General features: G+C 33.1%; 1 protein-coding gene across 1 annotated transcript; it reads right to left on the bottom strand.

The window, feature by feature from the left end:
- Positions 1 to 7,918: 7,918 nt before the first annotated feature.
- LOC134236847 (uncharacterized) lies at positions 7,919 to 11,321 on the bottom strand. Its single transcript, XM_062718987.1, has 4 exons — positions 9,218 to 11,321; positions 8,962 to 9,128; positions 8,706 to 8,765; positions 7,919 to 8,050 (listed from the first exon to the last, which is right to left on the bottom strand). The coding sequence occupies exons 1-4, from the start codon at positions 11,140 to 11,142 to the stop codon at positions 8,001 to 8,003; spliced, it is 2,202 nt and encodes a 733-aa protein (XP_062574971.1). The 5' UTR covers positions 11,143 to 11,321; the 3' UTR covers positions 7,919 to 8,000.
- Between the last annotated feature and the right edge of the window lie 220 nt (positions 11,322 to 11,541).

The following is an 11,541-nucleotide window of genomic DNA, read 5'->3' as shown; positions in this document are numbered from 1 at the left end:
TAACTTATTTTTAAAAATCGATATCGAATGATTTATTGTAAATGTATAGTTCTAAAAAGAAGGCGTTTGAATAATCTGAGGAAAAGCAGTTGGACGAACAAGAAAACGAGTAATAAAATCTGGGGGAAAAAAATCTTCCTGTAAATATACTCGCCCTATGCTACAATTTGATCAATTAATAAGGGAAGTATATTCATCTGCACACCTCTAGCTGTATTTTATTAAGTATAGGCAAAAAATGACCACACCATTTCCGATATGACTCCTCGCTCCAGTATGGGCAGCGGAAAGGGCAAAAATTACCATAATGAGAAAACAAACAATTATTTAATTTCAATGATCATAAAAACTTAACAAATGATATACAATGCATAATCAACAGACCTTTTCGCAGAACAAGTATACATTAAAACATAACAAACGAACAAGTTCGTAACAAACATATATGAATGCAAAACCAATGATCATCTTTGCAGTACAAACGTACATAAAAACACGACAAATGAAAAAAAACTTAACCAACGTGCACGCGGTAAATCTAGTCTTCCAGACTCCCGGCTCCCGACGGTATCAGATTTTTTTTTAATTTCTTTTTTGTCGGTGCACAGGAACTCTTCAAACTTCTCAGGCACATTTTCTTTTTAAATTAATTCAATAATATATAAAAACTTAAACAAATTTGCATATTTATTACTGAATCAGCAGTATCACCTTCAAAAAGCGGTAAATCTAGTACTCCGTTATAAATATGAAAACCAAAAACGTACATCGATACAGAGAGACGTAAGTGTCGTAGATAGTAAAGGTGCATGGGCACAGATTTGAAGTTAATATTTTCTGTATAATATTAGACTTATATATTTTAGCATAGCATTTCACACAAAAAATATATTAAAAATCTTATTTCATCTAAAAGTTATTAAAACTTCAAAGTTTTAGACGGGTTTGATTTACACATCCTTGCACTCTCACAAATTTTAATTTTATTCTTAATACTTAGGAAAAGTGGCAATCTTGTTTCAATAACTTTAAGATGAAATAGATTAACTTCAAATCTGTGTCCATGTATCTTTAAAGATATTTAAGGTATTGATATTGAGAAGATATTTCTTCTCAAAAAGATTGAATTAGTATTTCAGTGAAAATTGGTGGTGTTATTAAAAAAAAAATGAACAATTAAATTCTATAAAAATTCATAACATCAAAATGATTTGATTTCAAAAAAGATTTTTATCAAAATCTTCATAAAAATAGCTAAATCTAACATTGTACTTATGGTAATTAATGCAAATTGAAAGTACTGCATTGTTATACATGTACATTGACGTAGCATCGTTTTTAAAAGGAGGGGGTAACCAAAGAAAAAAAATTCAATCTAGCTGAAAAAAGATTTTAAAAACTTAACAAGCAAAAACAAAAACGAAATTTAAATGATATAGCCCAAACTCGAAAATCTCGTGTGAGAGGGTGTGTGTGTGTGTGAGTGTGTGTATGAGGGGGGGGGGGGGGTGTTGTGTTAGGTTCAACTTCTTTCAGTGCCAATTTTTTTTCCTAATATGCATGTACTACATAAACCTTTTTTGACCTTACTCTTAAAATTGGGAATTGTTGCTACGTACCTGTCATATGATATGCCACTGTAATGTAAAGTTATCATAATAGATTCTTGTAATATTTTAAGAATTGGGGAAAACCAACTTTTGTAACAAGAACAACAAAAATTGACGAAACGGCCTTCAGGAGAATGAGATATTTTTCTACATTTCATGTACATGTAAATACTTTTCTTTCATTTTAAATTTTTAAGATGAATTTACCCCCCCAAAAAGTAAAAATTTAAGGGGGATCCGAGGTAGAAGCACGTCCATGTTGTATAGCCTGGGAACATAAACATAATGTGGCAAAGAGTTCTATACAAAAAAATGCGTGGGGGAATTTCTGTGCATACAAATTATCTAGCATGTAAATGAGGGTTTTCATTTATTAAACAATATAAGGCCATTCCAAGTTTTTTCTCTGTTTAGCGTCCACCCATATTTCAAAAACCAACCTACCTATTCGCAAAAAAAAAACAAGCCAAAACATAAAACACAGGCTTAAAAGTCATAAAAATGACGCCTTTCAAATGATTTGATCTAACTAAACTGCTTTAATATAAGAAATATCTATTCTTAAGCAAAAACAAGGGATTAAATGCTTAAAAAACACGCAGTATAACTTACTGTATAGAATTTTTTAGAGAAATTGACAAAATTCAAAAATTTCGACTAAATTAATCAAATCCAGGACTCCTGATGTTGTGTGTTTTTTCTTATATGGGGTGTCAAAAACCAAGGCGCACGCGGACGCTAAACATAGAAAAAACTTGGAATGGCCTAAACTGTACCTCAGTTTGTTGTTTTTAATCGCGATTCTACGAAAACATTTGTGTCCTTTTTTCAGTGGTTTTTGCATTTATAGCTGAGTACTAGATTTACCGCTTTTGGCAGATGATACTGCTGATTCAGTAATAAATACGCAAATTTGTTAAAGTTTTTATATATTAATGAATTTTTTTAAACATTTGCCTGAAGTGTGAAGATTTTCTGTGCGCCGACAAAAGAGAAATCGGCAAGAAAAAAAAAAAAAGAAAACGGGACCGTCGGGAGCCGGGAGTCGGGAAGACTAGATTTACCGCGTGCACGTTGGTTAAGTTTTTTCGTTTGTCGTGTTTTTATGTTCGTTTATACTGCAAAGATGGTCGTTGGTTTTGCATTCATGTATGTTTGTTACGTACGTGTTCGTTGGTTTTGCTTTTATGTATATTTGTTCTGCAAAAAGGTCTGTTCATTATGCATTGTATATCATTTGTTAAGTTTTTATGGTCATTGAAATAAAATAATTGTTTGTTTTCTTATTATTGTAATTTTTGCCCTTTCCGCTGCCCATACTCCAGTGATTAAAAGTGAATTTTCTGGATGGAATGAAAAGTAAAACTTTCATTTAGCGAAAAAATATGGACGATAACCATTATATACTTCATATAAAAAGACAAGAATACTTTATAAAGATATTTTGATGTGAAAAATTATAGAATCTTTCGGAAAAAAAACTAGGTCCACTTTTATACGATGTGTATACATTAAGACATTATGATATTGAGGGACCTTTATCACCATTCGACTTTACCAACCCCTGATGATGCTGTTTAGTTCTTCTACACAAGACCAACTAAAACATATATTAGTTAATTTTTCTACATTGTAAGGTACATTTATTTCGTTTTTGTGTGTGTGTGTGAGGGGAGGGGGGGGGGGGTAGGTTCGAACTTCAGTACCAATTTTTTTTTTTCCTGACACCACCACTTTCCCCGTTTTTTAACCTATACTGCGACGTGTCTGTGGAAAGTGGGGGGGGGGGGGTAATCCTACGATGCAACGTTCAATTAGCTGCCCCCCCCCCCCCCCCCCCCGGGTTCTCTCAAAAACTTTTTCACATTTGGTATATTTCTTACAAGTGGTGGCAAGAATATGCTACAATGATAGTGTTGTTCTCTGGTTGGGTGGTGATTATTCAATTTCGTTTATTTTTCAAATTTTACGTACGAATTAATCTATCATTGGCGAAATTCCTTGTACTTACCACACCCGTTTGGGTTCCTACGTTTTGTGAACTTTTCTTTAATTTGTTCATCAATTAATGAAATTTTAGTTTTTTGTTTGTAATAAAAATTATATTTGTTTCTTTAAAAGTCACGAAAACTTATGTTAGTCGAGGTTTTCACTGCACGAATTGAAAAAAATCATTTTGAATAGTTTTGAATTTCCTCGATGATGTATTTCTTATCCTTTTTTTGTTGTTGTTTTAATGTACGGTAAACACCAGCATTTGAATGAAAACAATGACAGTGTAAATGATGAAATAATAAACTATATACAAATATATGTACAGAAAATTATTTAGTAGACTCATAATTTGTGTGTGTCGTTTGTCAAACTGTTATGCCTGAAAAGGGCCCTGATTTTGAATTGAAGAATCTATCTGTAAAAATTGTTCAGGTATGCAGGCTTTATGTCTGCCTAGAATGCCTCTAGACTTCTGAATTGTCTTAATGGCCAGAATTTATTTTTTATTAATTGGGTTTAACCGTTTTAGTATTTACACTTAGTTTAGTTGAAAAGTGGGGGGTGGGAATTATTTGCAAGATGTGTGGCTTTTAACAATAAGTTATCAATGTTTAGAGACTTCTGAAGTATAAAGATGGGTAGGTGCAGCATTATTTTCAAACAAGCCATGTAAAATTATGTTAACAAGCGAGTTGAACAGACACCATTACTGAGCCTGCATACCTTTACCTTATTTTTACATATCAATTAGGTACATACATTATAATAAACCAAGAGTCAAGAACCAGTGAATGAAAAATTGGAAACATTGTTTTACTCTGTTTCTTGTTTCCTCTGTGATACTTTTTTAGTTGCAAATGTTCTCTAAAACTACTGATTGGATTAAAAGTGACTGCTTTTGGGTTACATGTAACAAACATGTTGTGTACATGTACAAAATGAATATTATGAATTTGGAATCATCATGTGGGGAACTAAAAATGTTGTTGGATTTTGTGGGTTACTGTTATCTATATTTAATTTACATCCCCTCGATCAATTATTTTGTCTACCGGGTATATACTTATTCATTGAATCTTCTGAATTTACGAGTTCCCCATGAAATTATGTCCCCTCAAACAAACAAAATTTTGCCTACCCTCAAAGTCCCCCCCCCCTTTCACACAAATTAAATTGATTCCACAGTAAATGGTTTTAATTTTTTCTAACATTCAATAAAACTCTTTATATATAGGTGTTCCATTACAGTACATCCTATTAAGAAGTATTTGAACTATGTTGAGGGTATGGCTAGAGACACAGTTTATTCCAAGTGTTATATTTTACCATATATATGTAACTGTGGTTTGCATTATGCAAAATCTTTCTGGGAAGAAGACAATAATTAAACTATCCTAGTATCTTAAGTATTTAATTTAATTTTGAACTTACTGGTTAGTTTGTCCATATAACCCTAGTTTTCTTTTTATTTTAGATGGCTGGCAGACTAGCTAAACCACAACTTAGAAATTTATTTGCCGATTACGTCAAGAAAAGGATGGCAGTTATTGTTGGTCTGTCATTTGTGGGAACAATTCCAGTGTATTATTACGGAGTCAGGCAAATTAAAAACAAGCATCTTGACTACTTCAGGTAAGGATATTAAAAACTACAGTATCCACTGTCCAGGCAACTTTTTCAAACTCCTGTTTTGTTAAACTCCTAGGGATGGATATAATTGAAGAATTGGCTTTGAGACTATTAAACTAAAATATACTGGCAAGGGCATACCATGTTATCCCCAATCCATCTGTCAATGTCACTCCTAAGTTAATTTTTGGGAATTTTTTGCTAGGCTTGTAGATAATGAAGTTTCTTAATATTGATGACCTGTAGACTGAGTTTGAGTTTTGTCATAATTGACTCTTTTTGCCAAAGTTATGGACCTTATTTATGTATTCAAAATTTATAATAAATCACCATTTTTGAATTTGTTTTACAACTTGCATGTCAGCAGGAGCATTTGTGTCACCCTGACACATCTACACTGTAGTTGAAAATATTTTGGTTAATCTATTTTGCATTTTTTTAAGTCTGATATCTAAGAAATGTTTATTTTTAAACAACGTAAATTTTCAGTGTTCCTGTAATTGTGAAGGACACGTTTACTTTTATGTTTGTAGTTGAATAGACTATAACTTTCAGAATCAGTAAGTAAGAAAGTCATTCACCTGTAACTATGAACTTTTGCATAAATAACAAAATCTGTGTGGATTGGTATGTGAATTGGTTTACAATCTTGGTAATATTTATAAATAGATGGTGGAAAAAAAATTATCAGTTGTAACATTTATGTTCAATTGTTATGAGGATTTTTGTATATACATGTATCCTATATAGAAAAAAAGATGTGTTTGTGAAATACTCTGCCCCCTATGGTAACAATTTTGAAAGGGATGTAGACTGAAGTTTTACACACTTACCCTTGACATTGCAATAATAATGTGCTAGGTTAAAGTTGACAACAGACAGACAGACAGAAAAACAGACGGACAAACCCAATATACCCCCAGGATCTTTCAATCCCGTGGCATAAGAATGCTTAAAATACTATGAATTGCAAAAGAAGTAAGTCAGTTGTATTCCATTTTTGTTCAATGATATTGTGGTTATCTCTCCTTAGCTTTCAAATTCTTCTTTACTATATATAAGCCAGCTAGGTACTCTTATACTTTTTCAAATTACTTAACAATGACACATCAAGCAATTAATAACCAGAGCCAAAGAATGAGTGCATACACATAATATTAATGTCCAAAAAAGTGAATAAAACAAAATTTATATGCCAAAAATACATTGTTGACTGCACAAACAAAACCTAGTACATATACATAATTATGTAAGTAATTGTTGACATATCTGATTCTTTTCTCTGTTAACCAAGTCAGTACAAATTTTTCAGGTCAACCAAGACTTAGAATAACTCATGAAATGTTGTTCTCTTCTTTTCTCTGTTAACCAAGTCAGTACAAATTATTCAGGTCAACCAAGACTTAGAATAACTCATGAAATGTTCTCTTTTTCTGTCACATTCTGTGTTCCCATTCTGTTTTGCTTCAGCCATAAAAACCTTTGGTCATTTTTAAGCTTTTTCTCTGTAACAAAACCAAGTTCAACCTTTTTTTGGTCACACCACCTAGGTGCATAAACAAGGGAGAGAAAATGTTTAAATTTATTTCATGGTCTTAACATCGCATCCAGGGTCCAGACATATATAGCCAATGCCATCAAAAGTATGTAATTCTCAAATATTTTTCTCTGTTCCAAGAGCCCTGGTTGCAAGATTTCAAATATTCCTGACCTTTTACCAAAGTGATCAAATATATCCCTCCTGACTCCTCCTGTTAGGCCCCATAGTTGGTAAAATATTGAAAATACGCCACACATCTGAAAATCTTATTTACTCATGGCAGACAAAAAACATTTATTTTCCATCTTTATCAGCCCCAGGTTTCCCCAGGGTGTAGCTAAGTGGGTCAAATATCAAAAGTAAAAATCCTTTAAAAATGTGTGCATGACGTCAGATAATGAGCATCAATCCTTGTGAAACAAGTCAAAAATATATTATATGATGGTTGAGAGTTTAATCAAATACAAAAGCACACTTTAAAGAGACTATTAAAAAATTAGTGATGTAGAGTCACAACAGCCCTCACCAAACTATTAAAAAATTCCAGGTGGGTCCAAAGTAGTCATAAAAAACGTTGAATGTTCAGGTGACTGTAAAGGCCTATATGCCTCTCATTTAAAATTGCATCATTCTTAATCTGTACACTGAATACTTTAAATACAGTTGATGATCATATCAAAAAATTCATTTAAGAAACTGATGATAACATATGTTGGTTTTATGAATCTTTCAGCAAAACAGACCCCTATGAACTAGAACAAAAGCTCATCAAAGATGGAGCATACAGCATTGTAACTCCAGATGGTACTGTCACGTGGTCAGATGAATAACTTAAAAGTAAGCTTTCTTCACTCTTTAAATTAATATATTTGGGTAGTGCTGTACAACTGTTTGAGAATATTTTAATTTTTATATTATATTGTGCAGCAGTTAATGAAGTTCAAAAGAATTTAAAATAATTAATTTAGTATACAATTTTTTTTTTACATTTAGAAAATATATAAATTTTTCAGTGATCTTTTTTACAGGAGGAAAACTGGAAGTGTTAATGTGTTATGTGAGGGAAAAGACTGTTTCATAAACATAAATCCAATAAATTAATGAATTAATGAATTTGTTTTGGTTGTTTTTATTTTTATAAATTGGTACATCATAAATATTTCCATAAATATACCAGTCTTCTGGAATCAAGGAGATAGAAGAAATAAGTCATTTGGACAAGCTTGCTAGAAGATTTTTGACACTCTTCTCTTAATCCGACTCTTGAGTGATGTTTCTGAAAGGAAATTTAATGTACAATGAATGTACAGTTGAATTTCATTAATCTAAAACACCAATAAATCAAGTAACATGGATAATTAAAGTACATGTAAGTTGGATGTGATTACTTCTTGATCTTAATGTATATAACCTTGGTATCTCCAGTACTTGAATGCTTAGTTTAAATGAATGGGAGATAATGAAGTTTGACTGCACCTTTAAATACACTGTAGTATTTAAATGTTTAATTCTTTACAGTTTGGTAAAGATAAACATGAACCTAAGCTTTGCTTTATGGAACGAAATATGAAAATTTTTTGTATAATGTGCACTGAAATTGCATTTGATGTTCTGGTATAACCACAGTTATTGACAGAAGCATGTTCAACATTAATTATGAATTTTGAGAATAAATAGCTTACCCGGTACTTCTAAAAACTTCCTATGTACATCAGATGTCCAATTTTAGTGGGGAGACATTTACCTATTTACTTACAATTTACTAACTTTGGTAGGGATCAAATTATGTGGATAAATCATAATTTACACACCTTTTTTTTTTACTTATATACTAACTAATGCATAAATTGAAGCTTTCTCTTTGTAAAGTATACCACAGATGAAAAAGTTTTGCTCTCATCGATGTTTTTAAATAAGGATAATTTCCATACCCGATTTTCTCCGCTCCTTTCTTCTTTTACCTGGCTCGAATGTCTCGTATATATTTTCATCTGCAAATGATAAAAAAAAAAAATACATGTAGTTAAACCTGCTGCACATGAAGTTCAGCAACATAAATTGATTTACATTTGATATTCATGTGGTGTGATTTATAATTGAACTTGATAGCTTTGTAAAAATTCGGTAAACACTCAACATGCTTTATAGATATTTTAATTTTTGATCCGCGTATCAAAATCCTACTACCATCAATATCCTGTCTGACAGCATGTGTAACCAGATCACTCTCACTTCCGGTTCTCAAACGACTTTGAGAGGTCACCTTGTCAAGGTCAATCTTGTCTAGTTGGAGCTCTGTTGCAGAGCGAACTTTTTTCTTTATTTTTTTGCTACTTTTCTTCGTTCTTTTTTCACTGAAAATATATTAGGAGAAAGCAATGCAAGGTAAAATAAATGTGACAAAGAGTTGGACTTGAAATCAACTATCATAAATCCCACTTACGGCTCTGAATCATTGTAGTCTTTGATATCACATTCAGAAAAGGTTTGTCGAAATGCATAGTCCTCATACGCACTATCGTTATATTTCGTCAAATACCCGTATTCACCCTCCGAAAGTTTTTCAACCTCCTCTTCTATCCATGTATGTCTTCTTGGGAATATAAAATAATTTGGTGGAAATTGCAACCTGTCCTCTAATCTCAGATTTACGTCACTTCTCAGGGGAAGCAGAAGACAGAATTTTAATCGCGCGCTCAGCGCAGATTCCCGCCTGTTTTCTCTGCGCGGCATGGGAGAAATGACCACGACAGAATCGATTACCAAGTTTTCTAATGTCATGTCTTGATCAGTTGGTAGTAAGCACTTTTCTGTGTTAGACGTGGGAATAAAATCAACTGTTAACGGTAAATTGATGGATTTTGAGAACACTACATTAATGTCAAAGCCAGATTCTTCACCAAGTTTTGGAAGCTTAATGAAATCTGCTTCAAGATCCAACGGTAGCTGCAGTTTTTGTTTTGTTTCATCCTCAAGAATTTTCTCACAAGAAACAACTTCACATTTTCCGTACGACTTCTTTCCAAGTTTTACATTCACTGTGGAGACATTGAAATTTTTAAAGACGATAATATCTCCTGCTTTTAGAGAGAAAAGCACAGGTACGTCGGATGCTATGTCCTCCATCATTTTTATCGTCACTTCCTCTTCTGTCAAATCCAATGACACAAGCTCTGACAGTGACTGAAACCGTGTCAAAGCCTTCCTCAATCTGCCTTTAACTCTTTCACTAATGCAAAATTTGTCATCGGAAATACTACATAATAATTTCTCAACTTTGTCAACTCGGTGAACAAGCACCTCTAAGTTTTCTGTCAAATAATTCTGAAATTTTTCATGCAGATTATCACATTTGCCAACTCTGGCTATCACAGGAAAATCTTGTTCAAATTCTTCAACAAATTGTTTTAGCACTAATTCAGGTTTGATAGGTTCCTCGTATTCAACACTTTTCTCCTCCGCGGGAATTGTGAAATGCAGCCCAGAATTAAGAGCAATTTTCCATCTCACTTCAAAATCATCAGCGGGAGAGGCAAGAAGAAATAGCTCCGGTCGCTGCATGTAAATATTCCCTTTGAATGTGAGAGGTAGACCGGTTATTCGCGACAGTGCAGCATCTTTGCTCTGAACATTGTCGTAAACTGGTAAATGACTCGTGACGTCATTTTCAGTACTACAACTGTCCCGGACGACAGCAAATTTCTTATTTTCATTAGAAAGTCTTAGAGTTCTTTCTACTGCACCTAATGAGATAATATCTTGTAGTGTGTACGACGAAGGGTCATGTGTAACGGTAAAATTTCCCTGAGAAGTTAATGGCAAAATATGGTTTGTTCCAGCCGAATCTTTACACTCTAAACACAGACTTCTATCGGTTATAGACCGTGTTTTCCGCACAAACTTCAATACACTCCCACATTGTAGCGTTCTTCCATTTTTGGTCAAAACTTCCGTATTCGCTCTGAAAACTGTCGGACAGTCTTCCAACAAATCTGCTACAGTCGGATACACTTTTGGAGAAGGTGAATTGTAGTCCTGCACAACATGAAATTTGAAGTTGTTGTCAACAGGCACTCTGACCTCTCGTCGTGAACCTGCGTCCGCATCATAAAATCTGAAGCCCACACTTTCCACTGCTAACGTTCTCAACATTAGGGCCTCTCCCACACCAAACGGGGCATCTTTTAATCCTTTTCCACCCACTACTTGACTAATTTTTGGAAGCTGAAACATTTCCACGAATTCCTGTAACACAACAGCCCCAGACGACATCATTTGTTCTTCGGATGCCGCCATTTTTGTTTTTACTCTGACAGTATACCTGGGGCGATAAGCGTACACCTGGAATGTGTAATACAAGCCTAACATGTCATTTCAAGTCAAGGTCACAACTTATCTTTTCTAACATATCGAGTTTTCCCCCCACATGTACTAAGATTAAAATCAATGATTTTTTTACTTGTATTTAATCATGCATTATGGAAAATCATGTTTCATTGAAGGGGCGGGGATATAACCATTTTGCCATGTTTGGTATAGGCTTCATAAATGACTTATTAATTTTCACTATGAATATATTAAATCTGGAATAGTAATACGTAAATGTAAAAGTTATAGTAACAAAAATTATTTCAATCAAATTTGATCAGTTAGTTTTACTTTTCACGTTTTCAATGCATGTATCTACTTTATTTGTACAATTATCTATTTTTAATGGCATTTTCAATTTTTCATTTATGTTAGCCCAAAGTTTTTCATATGAATCTT

The sequence above is a fragment of the Saccostrea cucullata genome, unplaced genomic scaffold (genome assembly GCF_032062105.1).
Source record: "Saccostrea cucullata isolate Sc308-1 unplaced genomic scaffold, CSIRO_AGI_Scuc_v1 ctg12, whole genome shotgun sequence".
NCBI classification, from domain to species: Eukaryota; Metazoa; Mollusca; class Bivalvia; order Ostreida; family Ostreidae; genus Saccostrea; species Saccostrea cuccullata.
This window is presented reverse-complemented; position numbering and strand designations above follow the sequence as displayed.